Genomic DNA, 24699 nt, shown 5'->3' on the forward strand with positions numbered 1-24699 from the left:
TATTTGCGATGTGCTAGAGTAACGAAAACCTCTTACTTTCTTCGAGGATTGTCAGTCTCGGTCTCAGCGCCCACCCGTCTCCCTCGCCCCCGGGGCAAAGTGTCCTCCGGAGCGGTGGGAATTTAAGGTTAAATTGGGATTGGAATGTTGCCCCTTTTCGAATCCGGAGTGCACGTGGCGAGCACAACGGCCCACTGGGGCCAGCTCGGGCTGGCTTCTGCGAAAAGCGACAAAAGGAAACCAAATCAAATCAAAAAGGATTCTTCAAAATAAAACAAAATACATCGTCCTGGGCTGTCGGGCAGCGAGGGTGCCTGGGTTTGAGCGGGGGGGGGGGGGGCCCGAGTGTCACGATGTCGTACGGCTCAAAAGCTCAAAAGTACCAGAGGCATTGAAGTAACGAGACCGAACGACGAGACCGGCGAGCATAAATAAAACAACAACAGTCGAGAGCCTTCCCCGGAACAATGGCCGCTGGCCAGTGGGAGTAGATTGGTACCGACCGACCCAGGCATGTAATTTTCCTTCAACCAGTTCCAGTTTGTTGCGAAAGTTTCGAACGAAAAGCGTCCGCCTGGCGCCGCTATATATCGTGAAATTGGATACCCTGTGTTGGTCTATCCTATTTAGAAAAGGATACTTTACATTTCTGCCACGGAGTGAAAGAAGCGAAAAAGAGATGCTCGAAAAGCATAAATCGCAAACTGCAGTGTCAAAATGATAGTGTTTGGCTGTGAAACAGGTTAGAAAACCTTTTAGCAAACCTTGGCGGAAAAATGGGAATCCATCATGCTTTCAGTGGCCGTCGTGGCCGCTGGTCAGCGCGGTGGAGTGCTTTACTACCTCGTCAGTGCCCGCTATCATCAGCTTAAATTAAGCCGCGCCTCTTCCTTCTTTCCGTAGGCTTCCCGCTGACGCTGACCGGAAAGTTCGCTCGCCCAGACAACTGCAGCATGAGCAGCACTTTGGGCTATTGGAGCTCGTAGGCCGGCAGCGGGGTCCGGTGATCCTGACGCAGCAGCAGCATTGCCGGCGGCATCGAGCAGTGCTTCCGGAGCATGGCACAGCGCCCGGTCATCGTTCGCCGTTTGTGACCATTGCCTCGCGGCGATGCGAGCCTGATCCTCGCATCCTTTCCAGCGACGACGGCCATACGCCTGCTTCGGCCACTGCGCGCGATCCGACACTGCGCCGGCACTCGAGGAAGCAGGAAGCCCGTCACGCACACTGCGGAACCCGCGCACGGACGCACGGACGCACGCACGCACGCACACTCCAGTTAGCACTCAGCAGCAGCACCGCGACCGATGTGTGGCCAAACGTGACGTATGGCTATGTACTACTATGCTAGCAAGCTATCAGCAGTCGCATGCGGAACTCGCTGCCGGCAGGGATTAGCGCGCCGCCAGCGCTCGAATCGCGCCCACCGACAGCAGCCGGGCCAGCCGGGTGGCGGCTCAGGCGGCTCAGGTGGGGCCGGTGGTGGCAGCGGCTCAGGCGGAGGCTCCGGCAGCAAGAAGGACGACGATGAAGACTCCGACGATAATAGCAAAGATAAAAAGGTAATTGCGATCCGCGCGTAAGATACCGGCCTCTACGGTGTTTTAGTGGGTTGATGGGAGAGGGGGACGAGGGGCGCGGTTCACGGGCCACCAATTGATGTGTGTGTATGTGTGTTTGTTTGGACCACAAAAGCCACCGGAGACCGGGGCCCGCTTCCGCACGTTTGGGTTTTGGTTGCGGTCTGCCTATCCGCGGCCACGTGTCGAGTAATAAGTAACGAAACTAGTAACACCCTCCCCAATCCGCCAGCCCGACGTGGGAATCTGCTACATGGATTGAACGTTGGCTACCCTGGCAGAGGTTTGCCGTGAACCAAAATGGCCTTTTTACAATTTCAAGTAGCCGGCTGGAGTAGGACAGCGTTGAGCCTCTGGGAGCTCGATAAAGAGGAACTTGAAAGTCTTTAGAATTAATTCTGATGCTTTAGAACGGCACTGTATTTTTGTTATACAGGGTTGTCAAAAATACCTGCACTTTTTCTTTTGCTTATAGAAAAAACGGTGGAATATTTTTCGTTGCTTGAACTTTTATTTGAAAGGTTAATTCATTACATTTTTTTTATGGAGAACTATTTTGGTCAAATGTTCACCACGGCTGGCTTAGCAGTAGCCCATTCGCTCGACCTAGTTTTGAATACATTTTCAACTATCTGTGCCGAAAAGTCTTGTCTCGGCAATGGCAACGTGAATTTCGGTCTTGAGATCGTCAATAGTTGCTGGTTTGTTGAAGTAACATAAATACCGATTGTGGCTGCACTGTATCGCACGTAGCGCAGTCCTGTTGAAACCAAATGCCGTCCAAGTTCTCAGCTTCAGTTTCGCCGAAGAACCAATCAGCCAAAATCCGAAACAAACAGTCACTCGTTGTGGGTGCATTGGCTTCTCTTGCACGATGAGTGGGTTTTCCGAACCACAAGACTGCTTATATTCATAGCCAGTGAGGTAGAAATGAGCTTCAATGAAATATGCTTTTGACGAATGAGTTGACGACCACTTTAGAAATAAATTTTCCATATTTTCCAATTTTCTGCAACCAAAATAGTATTTTATACATAAACTTGAAGAATCGACCTTTCAAATAAAAGCTCAAGCATCGAAAAACATTAAGCCATTTTCGTTTTATAACAAGGACGTTCGTTTTGGACGGAGGTGCCTTGGGCAATTGAATGCCACTAGAACACAAGTTCGGTAAAATCTCGAGCTCGGTGGTTTCTGGCCCACGTAGTTGGCGCGACCGGCGCTAGACTTACTGCCACAGAGTACGTTGTTTCCGGCCGCGAGAAGAGTTGTGGCCGTTTTTTGAAGCACCAAGAAGTGTGCTCCCGAAAGCGCGGCTCGTCCGGGGGGTTCATGCATACGTAAGACCCGGGCTGGCTCTGCCGCTATTCAAAGATTCATGCAGCTCACGAGCCAGTGTCAAGAGGCAGTCGCCAGATGAAAGGTTTATCTTTTCGCAGCGTCATGCAGCGCAACACTAATACGCTGCGATGCCCTCCCCTCTAGTTAGGATGCCGACGACGCCCGTCGTCTGACGGAAGCCTACCGCAGGGCCGGTCGATGTAATAAAGGCCGAGATAGGCTCGGGCGCTCGGCTTGAATTAGTAACCGTCCCAGTTGGAGCCCAGTTGGTGCCCAATGCTTGCAAGTGTTTTAAGGTGGCAATATCGAGGCAATGCTTTGCGGATGTTCCGCACTTGAACCGAACGCAATAATCAGCTCACGACGCCCGTTCACCTCTGAATTGGTCCTACGGGCAAGACCTCGGGGATTGATGAATCCTGCCGGAACCGGACGACGTCGTTAGTGGACCTTTTCCTTGTTACGTCAGAGCGCGACGTAACAGAAACAGTGCCACGAGTAGTTATCAAATATTTGGCTAAGGTTTGGTAGGTGGCAGAAATAGGTAAACGACTGAGCAGTAGGAAGAACAACTGAGAACCTAGAGCCATACCGGTATTGATATTTTTAGCACTTACGAAACTTGGTGGTAGATGGCGCAACCGACTTTACAGGTCTCTTGTAATAGTGTAATCGTTTTCGAACGAATATTGTCTAGCAAAGAAAAGGGTTGCACTACAAGTTCATTTCGCGGATATTAAGGACGATACCGGTACGTAGGACCCTCCCAAAGACCAAACAAAGCAGGATGTAGCAGTCCATCGTTCCGCGTTATTGCAACGAAATGACACGAAATGACACGGTCAGTTAGCGAAGGCGCAAAAACTCGGGGATTATCAGTTGCTGAAGGTGGACGATGCTATCGCCAGGAACCAACAGTTGATCAATTTGAACCAAACATTTTCTGGTACAACTGGGCCGAAAGGAACAATCGATACGACAGTGTGATCTTGCAAGCTCTGGTTCTGTCGTCTAGGAATCGTGATTAAAAAATGTAAAGGACTCGAACACGGCCTGCGTTCAAAAAAGCGGTCCTTTTTTGCCCGCGTTCTATGAGGGGCGACTGTTTGATGCGTTAGGACAATTAAGAAAAAAGTGCAAAAAATAGATTGATTCTTCTTCCAAACGACAGTATTAGGCACTTACGATAACATTAAGTACACCAAAGATACTTTTACCCTTGATATGGTACAGTAAAAAAAGTATTAAAAGTGGAGCGGATAATCAGGTAATTTTGCTGAGATATTATATTAGCCTATATAAAGTAAGTTGATTAAAAAAAGTTGGACAGATTCCGTTTGGTCTGATTGCAGCGCATCGTGACCGACTTTCTTCAGAATCTCTGCCACACACCTAACGTGCGCGGCGTATTTGCGCTAGATTATTAGACGCGTGCAACGCAATTTCGCACCCAAGAAGGACCTTGCACCACTCGGCGTTGCCTTGCAATTAGTTTTAATTAGGTTTCACATTCGTTAGGGCACCGTCGCACGTTGATCTAGCGTATTAATGTTGACGCCGGGGAGCCAAATTAAAAGTAAACCAAAACACCACTCCCGTAAACTGTCCATGCGTCCGAATTAAGCGTCGGGTTCTGCGCTGCGCGGATATGGGACATGGAAAGCAAGCAAGCAAAAAAAAGGCCGAACCACACAAAAAACTTTTCAATGATGAATCCGTGAAAAGACAACCTTTTTCACGTTTCTTTTTCGTTCACTCGTAGCGTGTATGTGGCGACGCTGTAGGGCTCGTTTTTGCATATTTATGCATAATGCAGGCCGCCCGCGGTTGAAAAAGGGTTGAAAACTTTTCTCATATACGTCGCGCACGTGGACTCTGGGGCCGGCGCTGGGCTCACCAATGTGGAGCATATTTTTCTTTAATTTTGCAGCTTAATTTCGTGACGGAAAACTGGCGGCCTTTTCGGGCGCCAGTAAACCAACGGGGCTGGTATGCATAATTTGAGCCGGGGGGTCGTGTCTGGTATTGGTAGCTGTCCGGTAGCTATTGGTAGCAATTTATTCAAATGACACAACCGGGCGGAATGTGATGAGGTGGTTTCCGTTTCATAATTTCCAATGAATATTGAATATGGTGGATTAGTTTCCAGGATGTTTTATTCACACAACAGCTTTGCAGCGGAACAGAGTGAACCACGGTGAACCGCTTCAATGCTGTCGACAGTATTAAAATGTGGCAATAGTTCGTCTTTTTCGCTTCTTTTTCCATCTTTAATTTAAACTAGTCCGCTTGAACAATGAAATCAAACGCCTCAAAATCTGGCTATGGGATACACAAAATTGCAACTCGTATTGGATAATTTACCGAAACCTTCTCTTTGCTTTCCATTTCACAGACCCTATCCAGTTTCTTCTGCGAGTCCACAAATGATACGATTGTGGTATCGGTAAAGTCGTCCGAGCAGCCGGAAGTGTATTGCGAAAGTATGCCACCCCTTGCGGTAAGTTCCGGAAACGGAAGAAAAATAGCACGAGCACCGCCGCGAGCGAAACGGTCTTTCATTGTGTTCACGCTCCGAGGAAGCTCTTTTTACACGGAATTCTTTCCCGCCGGCGGCATTGTGGTGTGGTGCCAAATTTTAATCATAAACTCACACCCATCCGACCGTTGGCCGCCTGACAACAATCAACTGTCACCGAAGGTGCCTTGGGGTTCAGCCGTCGGAACGGTCGGGTTGGTCGGATGATTTTCGATTCCATCCACACTCGAAGCCATAAATAAACTTCGAAAGAACATCACTTTTCCCACACAATCCAAGGCGGAAATGCCTAGCCCAATGGAGGAAAGGCGAAACGGCGGTGGCATCCGCCACCTTTGCTGCCTTTCAAATGGAACGTATAACCATGTCCCTTTGTGAGATATTCCACAAAACGAGCTTCCGAGAACCGTTTTCATCATGTCAGTCTCTTGGCTAAATAACCGGAGCGATGTTGACGATCTGACATTCATACCATTGACGGATGGCAAAATGGAAAGTCCTAAAACTTTTAATGAAAGGCCAATCATTTCTTTTTGAATCCACGATCGGGGATCGTAAAATGAAATGAAATAAAATTGTAAAATAAATGGATCCGAATAGAGTAATCCAGCCTGCGCAAAGACCCTGGTTATGTTTACGTGCAATTGTCCTCGGAGTCAGCAGAAGCTATCAAAACACTAGAACCGGTAAGAGTACTAGCGCCGGTAGTGATAAACGCTGTCAAGTGTTTAATTTGTGGAGCCGCAAAGAGAATCTCGCTTAAACATTATTGTGTTTAATCATTTACTGTCTTATGTCAAATTAGTTTGAATAACTAAAGCAGATGGTTCCAAACCAAATTAAATGACTTCCTTCCAACAATAGAAACAATCCCACCCCGTAATGCACACAATCCGATGTGCCGTTTGGCAAAGTGGAACGGCTTTGAAGTGATCATGATTATCCGGTTGACAGGCTGGGCTGGACTGGACGCATGGCCAACGGGCCCGTGACCATTTCCAGCTAACTAATTTCGGGAGTTTGCAGAGGACTTTTTCTCCCGCCTCGACTCGGCGGACCGTCCCGTTAGCGTCAGCCTTCAAAGTCACCGCCCATCATAATTCCTGGCACTCCGACTCGGAACGTATTTTTCAACGAAAGCACCCACATCCAGCACACCACTGAGGGAGGCTTTATCAAAAGCAAATCCGAGTATGAAACTTTTCCCATTATGGTTCAATCTAAACAGCACACCGTCCCATCAGCCATAGCCCCAGCTTTACCGATGGGGCGGCAACCGGTGGTGCTACCATAAGCCCGGGATACGGGAAAACTACGATGAAATATCAGCATTATCACTCATCTGAAGTTAATACCTAAAACCTACAGTGCCACCCAGCAGCGGGCAGTGTTCACACTTCTACGAATTCCCTGGCTGGCCCTACGTGCCCACCACAAGACCACCCCGTGAAGGGGGGCGAGAAAATAGGATTTTCCCAATTAATATCTACTATTCCGGTATTCTGCTTTGCTACGCACACCGCTCCGCACCAGCAAAAACCAATATCATGTTCCGATATTGTGCGACGACGGCCTTGGCGTATGGGTACGTCAGACTGTATCCGAAATCCAATTTCCCGAAGTTGTCAGCAGTTTTTGTCAATACTTTTGGCAGCGCCCGTCGGCACCCGCGGTCAAATTCCCTGTCTCCCTGGCAGGGAAGAAAGCCGGCATTTCTAAGATTTATACGATGGCCAGGCCAGCCAGCACCAGCAGCAGCAGAGGAGGAAGTAAAACAGAGGCTGACGGAGCAACCAGTACTAGACCACAGATTCTTTTTTTTTGTTTGCCGTCTGTCTCGCGGTGACACTGGATCGCCGGGGGCGCATGAATAAAGAATGTGGCGGTTGGTTACATTCTTTGCGAGTAACCGGGGCAAGCCGCCGTGATCCTGCCGTGGCCGTGTGGCTTACCGACAGCTACTCCTGATACTCTTTCATCGGAACACACAGCCGACAGTCGACGTGGCGCGCACAGTGATCAGGAGCAAATCTGGTTTGTGGTTTTTGCCTCTGTTTCACCACTTCCGGTGAAACGTCCTTTAATATTTTGCCAATCGGAAAACGATTGACCGGATGTGGTGGCACGTCCGGAACGGGACGGATGCCAGTGAGCATGACGTACCAAAACAAATAACGACTTGTAGCTCAATCAACTATTGCTTACATCTAAGTTAACGCTAACAATGGAGCCGCCGCGCCCACCGAGTATGTTTCAATTGCTCTGCGATATTTAAGATTAATAGTCAATATTTGATGAGCTTTCGAATTGTTTTCATTATATACTGTGGTGCTGTTCCCGAGCGGTCCGTGCACGTTTCTTGGTTGTTCGACCCGCCCCGTGTCTTGTGTTGCAAGTCAGCCATATTTGTGCTGTGCGAATACATGTTGATTTAAGTGCGAGCAACATAGGAATCGGAACACAACACACAAAGCCGCAGCCCTGGCCGGTAGTAACACTGCCGGTAGTTTGGGTCGAACTCGTAAATCAAATCCATGATTGATGACACATGAATGAAACATTCAACCGAAAATAACTTTGTAACACGAGTCCTTCCGCCTTTCCGCCGGAAGATTACACACTTCAATCTACTGCTGGGCGGCTGCAACCGCCGCAGCAACACGAGACCGATGATGACTCTGTCATTTGTTAAAACCTTCGACCCAAGTGGCGCTGCGCAAAGCGTACGGCCCTCTTGGCGGTCACAATAAACCTCCCGCATCGCACGGGGCACCATGCGCCTCCATCGCTCGTCAGACGGATCGACGGGCTCCGGTCGCCTGCGGCGCTCTGCTGGTACGGAACGTTACGCGGGGCCGCACTTTCTTCCGCACCATTATCGGAACATTTGAATTTGATGACCAAAGCATAACTCTCCACCCCGGAACGTACTTCGAATGAGCTCGCCTGTCAGCGGGAGGGCTGTCTGGCTGTACGGCTTACACGAAGTAAGTGCCTCCCGCGTCCTATGAACGATCGCCCGTCCAAACCATACCATTCCAGGCCCGCCAGAGGACACGGAAACTGGGCAACGGAAAAGAAACGCTCGAAATCCTGTTGCGATCTGCTACTCATTGACGTAGGCAACATGCGCTTATAGCTGTCATGAAATCAATTTGAAAGACGTAATTCGCAACCCGGATGGGGTGCCACCAGAGACTGCCAATGCCTGCCATAGCCGAACGCTGGGGAGCAGAATCGATCGGGGAACGATCTGACAGAAATTGAAATCGATTCCGATTGCGTTCCGTGAGTCGTTGTCGGTGGAAAAGCGCTTCCACGAGCGAAATTATTTCCGACTACAACACAACTCCGAACTCTCGTCTACTCCAGCGAAACCAGCGTCAGAGGATTTTATTTCCGCCACCATTAGCGGCCTGTGCGCCGGGGAACATTTTCCGTGGCGCCAATGGGCGACGACAATGGGTCGACGACGGGCGATGTAATTAAATTTGTCCCATCCTCCGCTTACTTTCGCTCCGCCCGTCCGTCTGGAGCGATGTTTTGATGGCCCGTCCTCGCCACCCGATGTCGACTCCGCCCTAGGCGGGTAGGGGCTCGTATTGGAAAATGAGAAAAGTAAAAGGTCAGTGCATGTCATTCGGATGTTCGGTCGAAGAGTCGAAATGGTGGTTTAGCAGAGTCCTCAAGTACGGTGGGTCACCTTGCGAAAGAGAGAAGGGCGGCCGTCCGTTTTGTTTGTCTGTAGTTAATGTACTAGAAATGGAGTCGCGTAAGTTTTCCGGTTCGTTGGTAAACGTTACCGTTCCAGCTTCGCTTCCATCAGCGCCCCACCGTAGAGCGGTTTTATTGATTTTACGTGCTCAAAAACTGAAACCAACCGTCGGCATCCCATCAAAGAGGAGGTTACTGAAGTTTATTGCGCCACCACCACCACCGGCGCCGTTTGCCATGCATTACTTTATCTCTGGAAATTAGAGCACGCTATGCGGGAAATAAATAACGCAATTTAACTCGAAAATGGGGGCACTAATAAGCGGAACGGTTATTTCACTGGCCCCTTAATGGGACGCCCATTTACGGGGGACGGGCAGCAGACTGGGCCACGGTCTGGGTCCGAGTTTGCTTTCACTTTAAGCTCGTAGCGTAACCGGCAGCCAGATATGGATGACCATTTTGCAACAGTCAATAACCCAAGGGCCATCGCTGCTATTAATGCATGAGTTGCTTGAAGTCTTATCATTAGTAGGAACATTCATTTTTACGAACACATACACGGTGAACCAGAATATTCGTATCCCTCGGGGGTCCAGTTTTTGGACGGTACTCTTCTGCAACGCATATATCGATCGCGTCAAGTCCCTCATGGTTACTCTGTCAAGAACATTCTTTAAGCAAAGCCCAACCCCGAATTGTGAGTTTGACTGTGCGATACTAATGAGCGAACCGAGCCCCTTCGCGTTGAGAACGTTGAGTCAGCATAAAAACGGTTGCAGCAGTTAACGTGTTTGAGGAAAGTTTTTTGAAAGCTTTAAACTTGATTACCCCCACTGGCGCACTGCACAGTTCTTTAGAATCTTTTTTACGAATGCTGGGCCAAATTTTTGAGTATTTTTGCTCACGTCCTACTTAACGTTTAATAGTAGTCTTCTGAACTAGAAGCTTGAATCAAGGCGCGGCTTCAATCGCGGACAATTGATAATTAAGTGATGATGCACACAGAGTGTTCAAATAGACCGATTGGGTCGCTCAGACGTCTGATGGCAGCCCGCGTAAACCACAATTGTATACTTTCTAACCAACACAACCTGTTGGGATAAGTGGGTGACCAAACCACAGAGCTCGTGTCCTACCGTTCATGTCCTAAAATCGATATTCGAAGTTAATTGTTAATTTTTGCATAGAAGAAATTTTGGATCATTTAGAAACATTCTGAATTAAACAATTCGACGTAGACTAACATAGAACAACGAGGAATGGCAACAGTGACAACAATAATGAAGAGAATGTAGGTTTATAACTTAAAAATCGGACTGTTAAAAAGATGACTCTATCGCGGCGATTTGGACATTTTAGTTCTGCTTTTTTGGCAACAGTACATTGTTTTGACATCAGGTAAATGATTTCAGGTCAAAAAAAAATAATTTAGTTTGCAACCGATAGTTGAAAGGGTTAGGCCATATCGACTTTTGTGCCTGAAAATGACGTTTTGCGGGGATTATTATTTTTCTGCTACCTCTTGAAGAAAAATGCTACAGAATTGCATCAAATGATTGTCTGGGCTTGTTTTTGGAATATCGCAGTGATTTAAGTGGTTTAAAAATTTCAAAATTACGATTTTGACTTACCAAGGAAAGAGCGTCGAAGGACTACAAAAAAGGACTTTGTGATAGCACCAGAAAGTGGTGATGCATCACAAGCGATGCATCATCGTAAATGCTCACTCTAAGAGAGCGATTGGTCGGATATGAATTCAGTCGGAGTGATTCAGCCGGATTCCATCAAGATAGAATGTACACCCAACTTCAAAAAGATGCACTGCCCCAGAACAGTCACGTTGACGCAGTCGAACGCAACCAGAAAGTCAGTATAAGTAGCAGTAACTTGGAGTCAGTTTTTAATCGGTTTGAGCCCGTTGTTGATTCTTTGTTGTAACAGTTTATAAGTTTTAGTTAAGATAGGTAGTTAAGTTCTAGAGTACGCGACACGTTTTTTTTGTATCTAATCAATTGGTCAAATAGTAAACGACAAATGTAATATTAACAAACGTATGAATTCGTCGAAGTACGATTGTTTAGTCAATTGAACTACGCCGTTGTTTAATACAGGGTAAGCAAATTAGCGTATACTTTTTCGTTTGATTATAAAGCAAAAACGGTTGAATATTTTTCGATGCTTGAACTTTTATTTGAAAGGATGATTCTTGACATTTATGTATAAAATACAATTTTGGTTGCAAAAAATTGAGGTTGTCGAAATAGGACCAGATACAATCGAAAATGTACTCAATAATTGGTCCACTAAATGAGCTACTGCCAAGTCAGTTGTGGTGGGTATTTAACCAAAATTGTTTTACATAAAACAATTTTAAGATTCAACCTTCCAAGTAAAAGTTTAATCATTGAAAAATATACAACCGTTTTGTTTTTATAACCAAATGAAAAAGTACAACCTAATTTGTTCACCCTGTAGAATAGCAACAATATCGCAGTAAAGATAGAACATATTTTCTATTCAAACACTGTCTGGTTCTTCTAGCATTTGCGTTTAATTAACAACATTTTTATGTTACAAAGTTATAGAGAATGAGATCCTTTTATACATTTTACAAACCATTTCTTTTGCATATATATTCGTTCATTCAGTCCGTAGAGTGTGACTCGCGATCCTCGATATATTGAGTACGGGTGCAATTGTTAGCCTCATTATCAGATCACACGCTCAGTTCCGGCTGTAACCGTGGTCCGCACCAACCGAAAGAAAGCCGAAACCAATCATCGATGCCGGCGGCGTGGCGCATATCCTGTGTGTGCCTCGGCTAGCCTCAGCTCTCCCACCTGCTCAGCCAGTGATCCATAATGACCGTGTTACTATTAATATCGGTTGTGCTAAATACCACTCATGGTGCTACACTTGTGTTCAAAGGTGATTTCCCCTTTGTTTCGTTTCCGGTTGCCGGTGATGCATTTCCTCCGATCGATCCCTATCGGCTTCCGGGCAGCACGAGGGAAGCCTCGGGACGGGCGGCGTGATGTACGGTAACGGTAACATCGTGTCCGGTCCGCTGGCATCGCTAATAGATTTACTGATGCCCAGCAGCGTGGAAGAATTCGATCAGGTAAGCCATATGCGTAGGTTCCGAGGTTGTAATAAAAAAAATGACGGCTGACAGCGGATGCAGCACTGCCGCGGACACCACGGCGTACGCCGCGTAACCGTGACGAGGGTCGAAATTTAATTGCGCGTCATTTGCATCTCTCTCACTCTCTCTCTCACTCTCTCTCTGTCTGTCTGTCTGTGTTCCCCAAACCGAACAGGAGTACGTCTTTTCGTTTCTGCTGTCGGCACGCTTTTTCGTCCGTTCCTTCGAGTTGATGGGGAAATTGCTGGAATCGATACCGGACCCGGAACCGCTCGAACGGATCGTGCCCCTGCTCGGCGTGTGGACGAAGATGTTCCCGTACGACTTTCGCGATGAGCGCATGATGAATCACGTGAAACATATCGTAGCTAGGTGGGTACCGGACTGTCTGGCTGGCTGGCCTGCCATGGAGCGCGGTCTGTTCGTGATTTGATGATTGATAATTCCCATCACTCACGGCACGGCGATTGGAACGCATCATCATCATCATCACGGCCACCACCAATAAGGCCGTCCGTGTGCTGCTCATCGGGCGTCCGGCGTGCAGCGTGAAACGAAATTACGTGATTTTGATGTATGTTTTTCATTCCTGCTTTCCGGGGGTTCGGCTCAACTTCTAATTAACTGCCCGGTGCTCGGTGCAGATGTGCGGATACCGACCTAGCCAGTGTGGTGTCCCAACTACTGTGTGCCTTGTTAGCTCGACTTACGCAGCTCGAAAACCACGAGGAAGAACTCAAAAGCTATCAATCAACCGTAGACAATAAGGTAAGCCCTCCCGTAGGTCCAGTGGTCCGGTCAGCTGACGGATCTATCATCGATCATTGGTTGCTCTCACCGCGCAGACTGAATCCATCACCTGGCCGAAAACGGCCGCCCAGTTGGCGCAGCTCCTGTGCCGCATTGAACGGAAGCTGGCCAAGCACGTCGGCCCGGAGGAGTTCGTGCAGTGCAGCCCCAACCTGCTGAAGGACCCGAACCGTGAGGACTTTCCGACTCCCGTGGCGGCCCAAAGCAGTTCCACCGGAAGCGCTCCCGGTGGGACCTCGCTCGACAGCAAGAAAACGTGCAATCTGGAGAGCTACCTGGAGTGGTCGGCCCGGTTGCGGTTGCTGGTTGCTAATGAAATTTTAAAGGTACTTACCCCTAACCGAGCGTTACGCTGCGTGACTAGCGTTACAAACGTCGTCTGTTTTGTTCCCTCACGTAGTGCCAAAACATTCAGGATCGCAACAAACAGTTTGAGCTGTGGAGTGGTGCCGCCCAGTACTGTCTCTTGGTCGGCAACTACAACAGCGCCACGGCCATCCTGGAATCGTTTGACCTGCCTCCGGTGGCTCGGCTGCAAGTAACGGTGAGCATATCATGATTTGGCCTACCATACGTGACATGACAGACAAAGAGACAATCAAAAAGCGAAGGAGATGACAGAAAAGGGTAGTGCCAAGATTGGAGCTTCCACTGGAGGCACATTGTGACACTGATCTCTTATTAGAATTTGAGGGTCGCCCACATACAAGCCACAGATGCCTCTGTCCTCTGCACTCTGAAAGGGTGTTGCTAGCTGACATGGGTTGTAGGGTTCGAGAGGATTTAGCCTAAGTCTGTATTCTTTTAATGGTTGATCCTGTCGTGTCCCAGTCATTTGTACCTTCGCCAGTTTGCCAGAATGTAGCCATGTCCGCAGTAAATAGATGTGTCGAAATGCTTTGATAGAGTCATTGTACATAATAATTTCAGCGTTTTGTATTTGGTATTTTTCTCAACCTGCCGACGACAAACAACGAACACTTATTGTAATTGCAGTAAACATGTAGTTATCATTCTGAGCACGTCGGCAGTCGGTTAGCACTCGGTTTTAATGGACAGAAATATTAAAACTGTATTAGAGGAACGCTTTTAATAAAGAGGTAAAGATATTAACAAGATTACCATTAAAACCTCATTACAAAGGGTTAAATACGGTATATTAAGGCTAACAATGAGCTATGTTGTTCTCTTACTCTCTGCTTATTTTTTGCTTGTGAAAATATCAGGCATTTATAAGTGGCTATAGACGATCCACTAAACTACGATCAATTAACCTAATAATGTAATAATAGTGTATGAGAAACTTTTGAAAGTGACTCCATTCAACTGCGCGGCAGAAAGAAAATCACGTTCGCTCTGTTCGCAATAATAATTGAATTCTTTGAATCCGGGCCCCTAGCGCCAGTCGGATTGCACAGTCAGAGAGTGAAAACCGAGAATCGAGGCGAATAAATGCATAATCTTTAACTCGATCCCTAATGAAGCCCGCCGGTGATTAAGCTCCGTTACCGTTAAGCGTAAGACTGAATGAAATTTAACCTCACACTCAATTGGGAAAGAATCGTCCCCAGGAAAGAAAGTGCGCGGCCGGCGCTCGAGCGGGAAGAAAAGCGTGGAGTAAAAATTAATTAAGCGCAAAGTGGAGAGAACGAACGGCGGAATACTGCAGTGTGCGGAGTGAAAAAGTGAAAGCGAATGGCAAAAAACCAGACCGGGTTCCCGGTACGAGTGCGGGAAAACAGAAAATCCAACCTCACAATACGGTCGTACCATAATTTACAATCGATTGCAAAAAGCACTCAACTGTCCCGATGATTGCGGCGCGTACAAAGTGCAGCCCCAAGGATGCATTTCGTTCGACCACCACGCGGGCCTCGCAGTGAGAGAGCACGCGGCACTCAGCGAACCGCGCCGAGCTGAAAAGATATTGTGAACTGCTTCACTGCACCACACTCGGGCTTATCCATCGACGGTACATTTCCTGGTTTCTGGTTCCGTTCCGTTTCTCTTTTTTTTTATTTCGCCTCGGTGTAGGTTCCATCCTCTTCGAGCGTTACGGATACGGAACCGAGCGAAAACAATCGACCGAACCGAATGAAAAAGTGAATCAACAAGATTGCATTTCTGCACTCACCGCTCACGGGCCAGATGGGTGTTTCTTGCAATCGCAAAACAGTTGTCGTACTTTTTGCTACCCCTTTTTTGGCCTTCTTCAAAAATCCCAAAAGCAATTCCGATCGCGATGGCGAATAAGTGGAGCGGAGCAAGTGGCTGGTGCCCGTGTTCCGGTGCTCCCAAGGTGGCATTGTGCCCTGGCAATTTGTTACCTTCCCGAAAAACTTCAAAGCAATAATGGAGCAATGGGCAGGACCGGTAAGCGCTAGAGTGATTCGAAAACTGGATTTAAAAAAAAGGACGAAACCAAATAGTCGAATGTAAATTGTTACATACAAGATTTATGGTGCCTCGTAAACACCTTGGCTGGAATCCTTCCACCTGGTGACCAAACAAAGTATCTGGGTGTTCTACCCGTTAAAGTTGTAGTAATACGAAAAGTTCATTCGGAACTTTACTTCATTTTACGCAGTTCGAGGGTTGGAACAAAAGGTCTCGGAATTACAAACAATTGCACACGTGAAGGTGCTAAAGATTGGCCACAGTTTTGTTTCGTTAGTGTAGATTTAGTTTTGAATCGGAATAGTAAAGCTTTAGAGATATCCTTTTTGTAGTTTCCAAATTACAGGGTTGGAAATTTACAGAGTTTCATTAAATCTGTCAACATAAGTGTCAAATTTTTAGTTGAATGTCATTTTAGAAAATTAATCGTTTCATAACCGAGCAACGCGTTAAAATTATTAAAACTCACTTCAAAAACGAGGATAAGAAAACGACAATTTTTCCAGCAAAGTTTTCTTCGACGACGATGGCCATTTTTTACTTGGCGGTTATGTTCCGGGTCCATACCCTTAATAAACTTCGAATGTTATTAATCCTCTTTTTCAACTAGCGAAAAATGGCCCAAATGAAAACGTTTTCCATTCTGTTCATTTGAACAAGCTATTGTAAGCTGTGGAAATAGTGCTTGTTAAGTTTTGTATAAAATTCTATTAAAACTCTTTGAACGATACAAAATTGACAACAACTACGCAAGGAGAGCCAATTTAACTTGCAAATAGCGATGGACGTCCACGCACTCTCAGCGCCATGTATTGAAAAATGACCATTTCAACCCGTTACTCGAAACACTGATTGCGTTTCAGGTTCTTTTCCACGGGTCTTCCCCGCCAACAACGAAAAGCATCGACGGCCACACCGACCCGGGGCAGTGTTTTATGTCAATGGGGACACTTAAACTGTCCACCACACTCAGATGGGCGTTGAAAACGGCACCCGCACAACAAAAAAGCTCACGGCCACTTGCAGCCGGATATGCGAGAGCCTGACGCTTGGCGAGCTTCCGACTACTTTGCCGTGGCGTGGCAGTGGAGAACCGGATCTCGAACTCTCGATCAACCGAAAGTGCGCCCTTACGCGGGCCCATCACGGGGTTGACAAGTTTCAATTATCCGGAACAAATTAGTTTCATTTTACTTCGTCACTTAGCCCGCGTAGCGGCGTCGGCGATGGCCGCTGCCGGAAGTTTCGCTTTTCACCGGGGCAGCCTTCCCGCTAATGTACCGGATCTGTTTTTCTTTCCACTCACTCTTTGGTCTCGCTCTCTCTCTCTCTCTGTCTGTCTCTTTTCTATTTTCTGCCGATGGACTGTGCCGAAGTAGTGGAGCAAACTGTCAACGACTACGAGCCAGCAGCTGGACTGCATGCAGCGGCACGCCGAGGGCTGTGGTAATCTTTGGAGCAAACAAACGGAACAGCAGCAGCAGCAGCAGCCATCCGGTGGGATCGACAGGCGGCGTAGTGCTCTGAAAGCACCCAGCAGCAGCAGCGGCTTCCCGAAGCCGTCCACCGGTTCGGTGTCGAAGTCCGGCTCCAACTCCAACGAATGGGTAGTGATTCCGGTCTTTGTCGATATTATTAAACTAGCCCTGAAGGCGCGGGAGGACTGCTGCGTTAGGTGAGCGGAAGAAAGTTGACCCGAAGGAGATGCCAATTGAAATGGTAGCCAAAAAAAGAAACACGGAAGAGACCCCATGCAAATTGCCTCTAAAGCCCCGGTATCAGTTGCAATGATGCAAAAGAGTAATGCCTACCGGATGTGACTTTAACGGTGAGCCCGTAAAACTTTATGGCTAATTCGTCCTTTCCTTTGTGTGCTTTTCCCGGTTCTCATTTTGTCCTTTCGGCACATCCCTTCCTTCGCTTGGCTGCCGCACTGGTCGCAACACGGCTCCCTAGGCTGCCGAATGGTCACATAAATATGAAGGCGTTCGATCGGTTGGCGGCCATCGTCGGGGCGTTCACGAGGCACATGAATCAGGTCAACCAGACGCTACCGGATGTCGGCGAGTACGCGATACTGTGCCAATTTATGCAGAGCTGTAAACTTCTCAACGAAACAGGTAAGCCTCTCCGCAACCCTTAGAGTGCGTTTGTTTGTTCTCGTGTTCCGTGCCATGGAGGCCACCGTTCGCCGTTGTTAGCCGTACGAGGATCTAAGGTACGTGCTTTTGGTCACGTCGTCAATTGAATCTGTCATTCGTCAATCAATTTGAGAACCCTTGACCATACCGCCGTGCGAGCACATCGTTGCGTTCCGGTCACCACTTTAGAAGCTTTCTAGTGGCTTCCGGAACCGAGACATGCGCTAGGACTCCAGCGCTGCTTACCTTTGGTGCATCAGCGAACGTTTCAGAGCGATGTTTGGCTTAGGAAGCGAATAAAAAATGATCCCGAAATGTTGCATCAGACTTGTGAAGGGGATTTGTGTAGCACAAGAAAAAATCCATTAAAACTATAAAACACACCTACACCTTAGATGTTGATAAGTTCCCGAAAATATCAACAATACTTAAATATCTAACAAATGAACAAACGACCAGGCGTCTCCATCGAGTAATGCCTTCACGAGCAATAACCTTGGCTCTGCATCGATGATTAAATTTTGCCATGCCCTTAATCATTTCGTAATGTTAATCAACAACAAAATCATTAAACATGGTACAGAACGTTTTATGTTAAGTAAAAAATTAAATTGGACCGGCAACCAGGCGCCTCCATCGACAATTTGAATCGATCGCCAAACGATCATTAGCCTTTCATCGTCGGTAAATATTAAAAAGCACCAAGTCCTATCAGCGGTTGGCCAAGTATTGGCCGTACCAAAAGTAATTCGATGTCTGCAAAACGATGCGGAATTATCATAATTTTATTTTTGCTTGCTGTTTAAACGCTCCGAAATGAATCGTTCGATTGAATTCCGAATCGCTTAAACTCGTTTTTCGTTTTGTTGTTCAAACCGCTATCAATTATGGTTCACCGAGCGCTCTTACCCGGTGCAATCTATATGCAACACACTTACGGTATACTTCACTACGCAAGCACGACGAATTAACAAAACCCCCCCAATCTTGCTTCTGTCGGTTTGGCAAATAAAATAAAAACCCTGAAAGTGCACCAATTTCGGCTCCCGCGCGCGATAGGAAATGGATTGGAAAAGTGAACGTTTAGTGCACTACAAATTGAATGTGCCCACTTACCGACGCATTGTCGATGTGGTTCGGAACAAACGGTCGAAAAAACACATACGCACGGTCACTGCAGAGAGGTCCTCAGTGAATCCCGGCACCGAACTAATATTCAAACTGGCTCCAAAAAAGAAGTAGCACAAATCAAAAGAAAGAAAGCCCCAGAGGGGCCCACGAGAACACGGGATCCCACAAAATAATCGGATTCAACAGCACTCGATTTCGGATGTCTTTTCGGCGATTGCATCCTAACACATATTTTATCAATTCATATGCATTTATCGATGATGTTTGAGCGGCTGCACGGCAAACGGTGCCGTGCCGGTAGGGACTCCCGGTGGGCCCGTATGTTTGCTGAGCTTCATGAACACGCCCGGTGGAGCAGCGGAAAATTGGCATGCACACCAAAACCGCAGCGAAGGTCTGAGAAACATTCAGTGCACCATTTCCTTTTTTTCTGAACTTCCCTTCTGTTGTTTTGCACCGAACCACCGAAAAGGATTCACCAGGTTTTTTTTCGTCTTGTGCACTCCGTTGTATGTTGCTGCAACTTGGGGTGTCCATGAAAAATATTCCATCCCCACAAGCCACAGGACAGTTTGACGGTGGCATTGCACTCGCGGAACGAAAGCCCGGGCCCGTTCTCCCGGGGTGGCACCACCATACCGGAGTTGGCCCGGCAAGGAAGTGAACGTAAAATGTTTGTTCGAGGCGAAGAAAAAACCGACGAACACACCGGTCGCCGGTCTGACAACAACCGACGGTGTCGCAGTTGGTTCCGAATCGGGCGAATATTTACCTAAGCTCATGAATAACTTCGCGATGTGCACCGGCGGCGGCAGCTTTGGGCGAGGCCCGGCCCAGGCCTGATCGCCGGGCAGGGATTTTCTCGTTCAACGCGCGCGTGAAAATCGTGAGCACGTCGCAAGAAAATATCGCCCGTCACTATCTTCGCTTCGGTCCGCGCTAGGGGTCCGCGCTGTTCGCTGCCTCTCGCGGAATTCCGGCGGCCGGGCTGGCCAACCAACGCTGGAAAACAAAGTCCCAACACCTATCACATTCACACCTGCCCAGCGTCCGTTTCAGCGATCCTTCGGGCGGGTGGCTGCATATGCATTTTTCACCGGAAGCTTAACTCTCCCGCTGGGACTGTCAACCCGGAGGAACGTGCAAAAGCTTGTTCCACGTGGTCGCACTGTGTCTTCGGTCGGTCACGGACCACTTCCAGGGACCGCTGTCCAGGGAGTTCGTTTCATTTGCAGATGGGCATGATACTCCGGGCCGATCGCATACAGCGCTAAGCCGTGCCCTGGAATGGGTTTCGATGGCCGCTCGTTGCGACGGGACATGTGATTTCGGAGCGAAGCGGCTGAATCCTGCTGGCGCCCTAATTCGTGTTTAATTCCAACTCGCCCGGCCCGGTTCGTCCGAAGGTGTACCATCGCTGTTGCTGATCGGTTGCTGAAGTTACTCTGGGCACGGCCCGGGTTTTGATTTGGCATGGGAGAAGCTTGTTTACCATTTTCGATAACGGTCGGTACCACGAAAACCAATATGTCGGTGCGCTTTGGCAATCACCATGCGTGAGGAAGCAGCATGCCTCTCGTCTGAACTGGCGGCTGGTTATTATTCGAATTTGATTAGGTCGCCTAGTAATACTATTGTTTCTGTCGCTAGTGGTGATGTGGAGAGGATGGTTATTTTGCTGACTAATCGTAAAGTACTGTTTGAGTGTTCGGATCTGCAATCATTCTTGACAAACTGCAACGATACAGAATTGGATTCACGTTTATTACTATTTTAAAGTAACCGTTTAATGAAGGACTTCCAAATATCACAATGGTAGGCTAGAATGAGATTGATAAATGTTAGATGGTTGATCAAATCAAATTAATTGTATTCATTAGTACCCGCTATTCGCGCAACATCGCTATTCCCCGTATGGTTAACGATGTTTGAGCTGTGTTGACAGTGATCCATATTACAAAGTATAATCCTAATTAGCTTAGCTAGAAAATATTTACTAGAAAAGGATAAACGTTGGGGAACGTCCACTCAAGCTTCAAATGGCTCAGAACTGTGCACTTTTAGTGCAAACAGTATCTATTTTGAGCGTCTCTCGGGGCAATTGAAAATGATCCCATTTTTTTGCATGATTCTTACATTTAAATGCTGCTACTGCGAACCTTTTGTGCAACCGTTTTGTAATTCAAATTTTTATGTTCTTCGCAAAGAGGCAAACAAATAAATCTAACTAAACGCAAAAATCATCATGGCAATAAATAGTCGTCGATAACATGCATGAAGTTATTCGCTTCCCTAGAAAAGGGATCCCTCTTCGCACTGCACCGAGGCAATCGCTTAGTTCCATTCGTCCCACAACACTGCACCCAGCTCTAATGCCTCGATATTAAAGCTTATCGGAAAGTTATTGGCTTGCAAAGCTTTACCCGACATGCTTGCCGCCAACCGGTATAGATTATCGTAGCGCAAAAGCCATGAACTTTCTCCGAGTCGGGGGGAACTTACCTGCGAAGCACGGTGGAAGCCCCACAGGGTGCAAAATACAGTCCGTTCCACACGCGAACCGACGGAACATAGCATGCATCCGCCCCGAAACCGGCACGGACCTGACGAAGCTTTGGCGAAAGAAAACTTTCTCTTTACCGGAATTCCAATAAAAACTTCTCGGAAGCGAAAATAAAACCCCCCCGGTTTCTGTGCGCGTGTGCGGTGGTGTTATCCACATGCTCTAGGATCGAAACAGCAACGAAAGCTAGCCATCCAGAAGGTTGAACTGAGCTTCGTCGTCCTGGTTGAAAGAGCACATTCCCCGGTGTTGATCTTCGACCTGCCGGGGGGGAACAAATAGCTAGGGTAAATTCTTTGCGAAATTGTTGATAAAATTCAGCAGCCCTCACCGATAGCCGCCCCAATTGAACTATCGCGTTGAGCCGGATCGAACAGGTGTGGCGTTCGACAGGGGTTTCCTGTGGGCCTTGGAAACGGGGGGGTGCAAAATGTTGCTCTTCATCACTTGGCCAATACGTTGCGTTAAGCCGTTAAAATTTCTGCGTGTACTGCAAACGAATCTCATTTCATGCATTTAAAATGCACGGGACGGAACCATCACTGAAACAGCCTACCAAAAACTAATTCCCCGTGACGATATCCATCATCCGCTGGCGTACCGGGACCGGGAGTTGGTAGATTAAAAAGGTTGCCCTGCTGAGCGATACGCTTGTAGAAGAAATTAGATTATTCAACATATTCATAACACGGTTTGGTGCGGTGCGTAAAAATGGAACACAAAAGTGTCCAATAAAAACGGGTCATGAAATGGAATTGCCACGCGCTGATAGCGCATCCCTTCGACACGGCGAATCGAATTAGCATAGCCCTGTAAGTCGCCACGGTTCGGTGCGAGCCGTCGGCGGACCTCATGAATTTTTAAATCAACCCACGTTTCGCCTTTTTTCTCGAACTACTTTTTCGCTTCTGTCGATCAAGCAAGAGGACCGCATTCCACATTCCATTACTGCACCGCATCCAAACTGGATAAAGTCGAAGCGATCCTGCTGCTGATTGCGTTCGAGGGCGTAAGATGCAGCTCAGTGCAACGTGCAGTTTGCATAGCAGCATAAGTGCACCAAGCTGCGCAAAGAGCCCGTCGATGCCGACGGACGCTGAATGGAAAATAAAATATAATTCGATCCTCCAAGAGCGTGCCCGCCGGCGTTCGATATCTTTCTTCAGAAGTTAACGAAACTAATCAAAGTTAGTATTATCGCCGGGCTTTGATCCTCGTGCGGAAACCCGATTGCAACCACAGGGAGAGAGGGAGAGAGAGAGCAACAACAAAAGCCCTGGCGCAACTTGATTATCTCCCGGTAAATGGAGTCCTTGCGGTGCCGGACCAGTGTCTTACGTTCGGCATCCCATGGAAGCCCACACCAGGCCCGCCAGGGCCCGGCAGCTTTCAGTTTGGCTTCATTTTTTACACTGTCACTCTATCTACACTCAATCTTCGGAAAGTGGCGATACGCCGTCAGCACGCTGTCATCCGGCGTGTGGCCCCGGCGAGTGGTCAGTTGAGAAACTATCAATCTTTCCGTTCACTATCCATCGCCCGAACCGGGCGTCCGGTCACCACACAAAGGCGGACCGGCAAGTCGCCGGCAAGGAATGCACATCTTCTCGCTTGCTCGCTTTCGGCAAACGCGTCTTAGAAAGGACGCGGTCTTTGTCCACCCGAGCCAGCAGATAGTTAGACCGCTCAACGCTCATTGTTCGGTCACTTCATAATGGAGGTGTGCAATTTGAGGCTAAATTCATTCGAACCCGTGCGGGCCCTGAGAGCCGGGAGGAGCATCGTGTACCGCACTGTAACAACCGCAAAGAAACAAAAAAACCATTAAAACCATAAAAGGAAGATGGACCGCTTCCGGAAGAGTGTGCAGCATTGGGGCGATGGCGGTGGGGCAAGAATAGTTAATAAAAATGCCATTCCAGCGCTCCGGCCAGCAGATGATGTCCTTTCGAATGAAGGACATTCTTCCATTCTGGGGCGAAGAAATTGCACCGCCCCACCGTTCGCCTCCGGCTGCAGAGTTCGACCGGTCACTTCGACCGGCTCAGCTCGCTGCAGCAGCAGCATCGCCGGGTCCCTTGCCAGCCGTTTCTAATGCTCGAGACGTTTCCGTTCCCCTGACCCGTGACAATGGCCGGGCAGATTTGCTCACTTATTAATAATATTTCTTCCGCATGTTTTTTCCTTCCCAGAACTGATGCTGGCCTCGTTCGAGTGCGAAGCGCCCACGCCGGCCGAGAAGGAACTGTACGACGTTGCCTAGCACCGAGACTGGCTCATCCTGTGGGTCTGCAGCTGGCCTGCGGCCTCTGCTTCCGGTTTCGGGCCGCGTACAGCTGCATCTCATCGAGTGTGCGTCACCCAAATTGCGTCCTTGCAATGGAACTTCTTCGCTTCCACTGGGGCACTGCAATTCGATGGCCGGATACGGAAATCGGGACCATTATGAAACACCGTACCGCCGTCGAACGACTGCCATTATGGTCAGCCATCGCGGGACGCGAGATTTGTTACGCCACAAAACGAAACGATGCGGTCGATACGCGGTGGTGGAGACTCAAACTTTATTTCCAATTACGCCACAAACCGGTTTGGAGCAAACAAGTGCGGGAGATAGAGGCGCAAACGCGATGATAAACGGTGCGGGCGGTTAGTTCCGGACCAGTGGAACGAATGATTTGGGTCAAATGTTTTATCCGCCATCGATAGCCGGCATTACAGCTGCTTGGCCCTGGCCTGGCCCTGTTGTCTTCAGTTTTGTTGGTTTTAGTCCACGCCACACGCCGTAGTTCATTTCCGGTCCGGCAGACAGGGCAGGGCAGTGGCAAGATTAGCTTCCTGGCACACGGGGACAATTTATTGTACAGTTTCGATAAACCAACGTGAGGTAGTGCAATAATGCTAGTGTCTAGATTACGCGAAGGAGCGCAGCGTAGTGTCACCGTTTTAGGATACGCCGTAAAAACGCGAAGCAGGACAAACTGTCACGAAGCGCGAAGCAATGATTAAAGAAAATTTATCGTTTTATCGAAAAGCGGACGCATCCGGTTGTTTCACTCCCGGTGGGATTTCATTTGGCGGGATTGCGGATCGGTTCCGGTCGGAACGGAAATCAATTCTGCTGAGGAAGCGTACTGCATAGCAGGTAAGTTGGTTAGTATCCTACCCGTTTCCGCACTTGGAAGATATCAGTGATTGTAAGATTTACGATTATAGAAAATAGCCTTTGCGAAAGAAAAGAAAACTTTCTTAGTCCCGAAAGATTGTTTTTAATTCATTCTTGTACTTATCATTTGATTTTTGTTATGGGTGATGGTGGATAATTTTGGATTCTA

General features: G+C 48.0%; 1 protein-coding gene across 1 annotated transcript; it reads left to right on the plus strand.

The window, feature by feature from the left end:
* The first annotated feature begins 1328 nt into the window (after nt 1-1328).
* LOC131210495 (ras-GEF domain-containing family member 1B) lies at nt 1329-23634 on the plus strand. Its single transcript, XM_058203752.1, has 10 exons — nt 1329-1562; nt 5317-5421; nt 12182-12298; nt 12498-12694; nt 12967-13102; nt 13168-13458; nt 13533-13676; nt 16909-17204; nt 17486-17649; nt 23557-23634. The coding sequence occupies exons 1-10, from the start codon at nt 1329-1331 to the stop codon at nt 23625-23627; spliced, it is 1755 nt and encodes a 584-aa protein (XP_058059735.1). The 3' UTR covers nt 23628-23634.
* Nucleotides 23635-24699: the final 1065 nt, after the last annotated feature.

This window comes from Anopheles bellator, chromosome 2 (genome assembly GCF_943735745.2).
Source record: "Anopheles bellator chromosome 2, idAnoBellAS_SP24_06.2, whole genome shotgun sequence".
NCBI classification, from domain to species: domain Eukaryota; kingdom Metazoa; phylum Arthropoda; class Insecta; order Diptera; family Culicidae; genus Anopheles; species Anopheles bellator.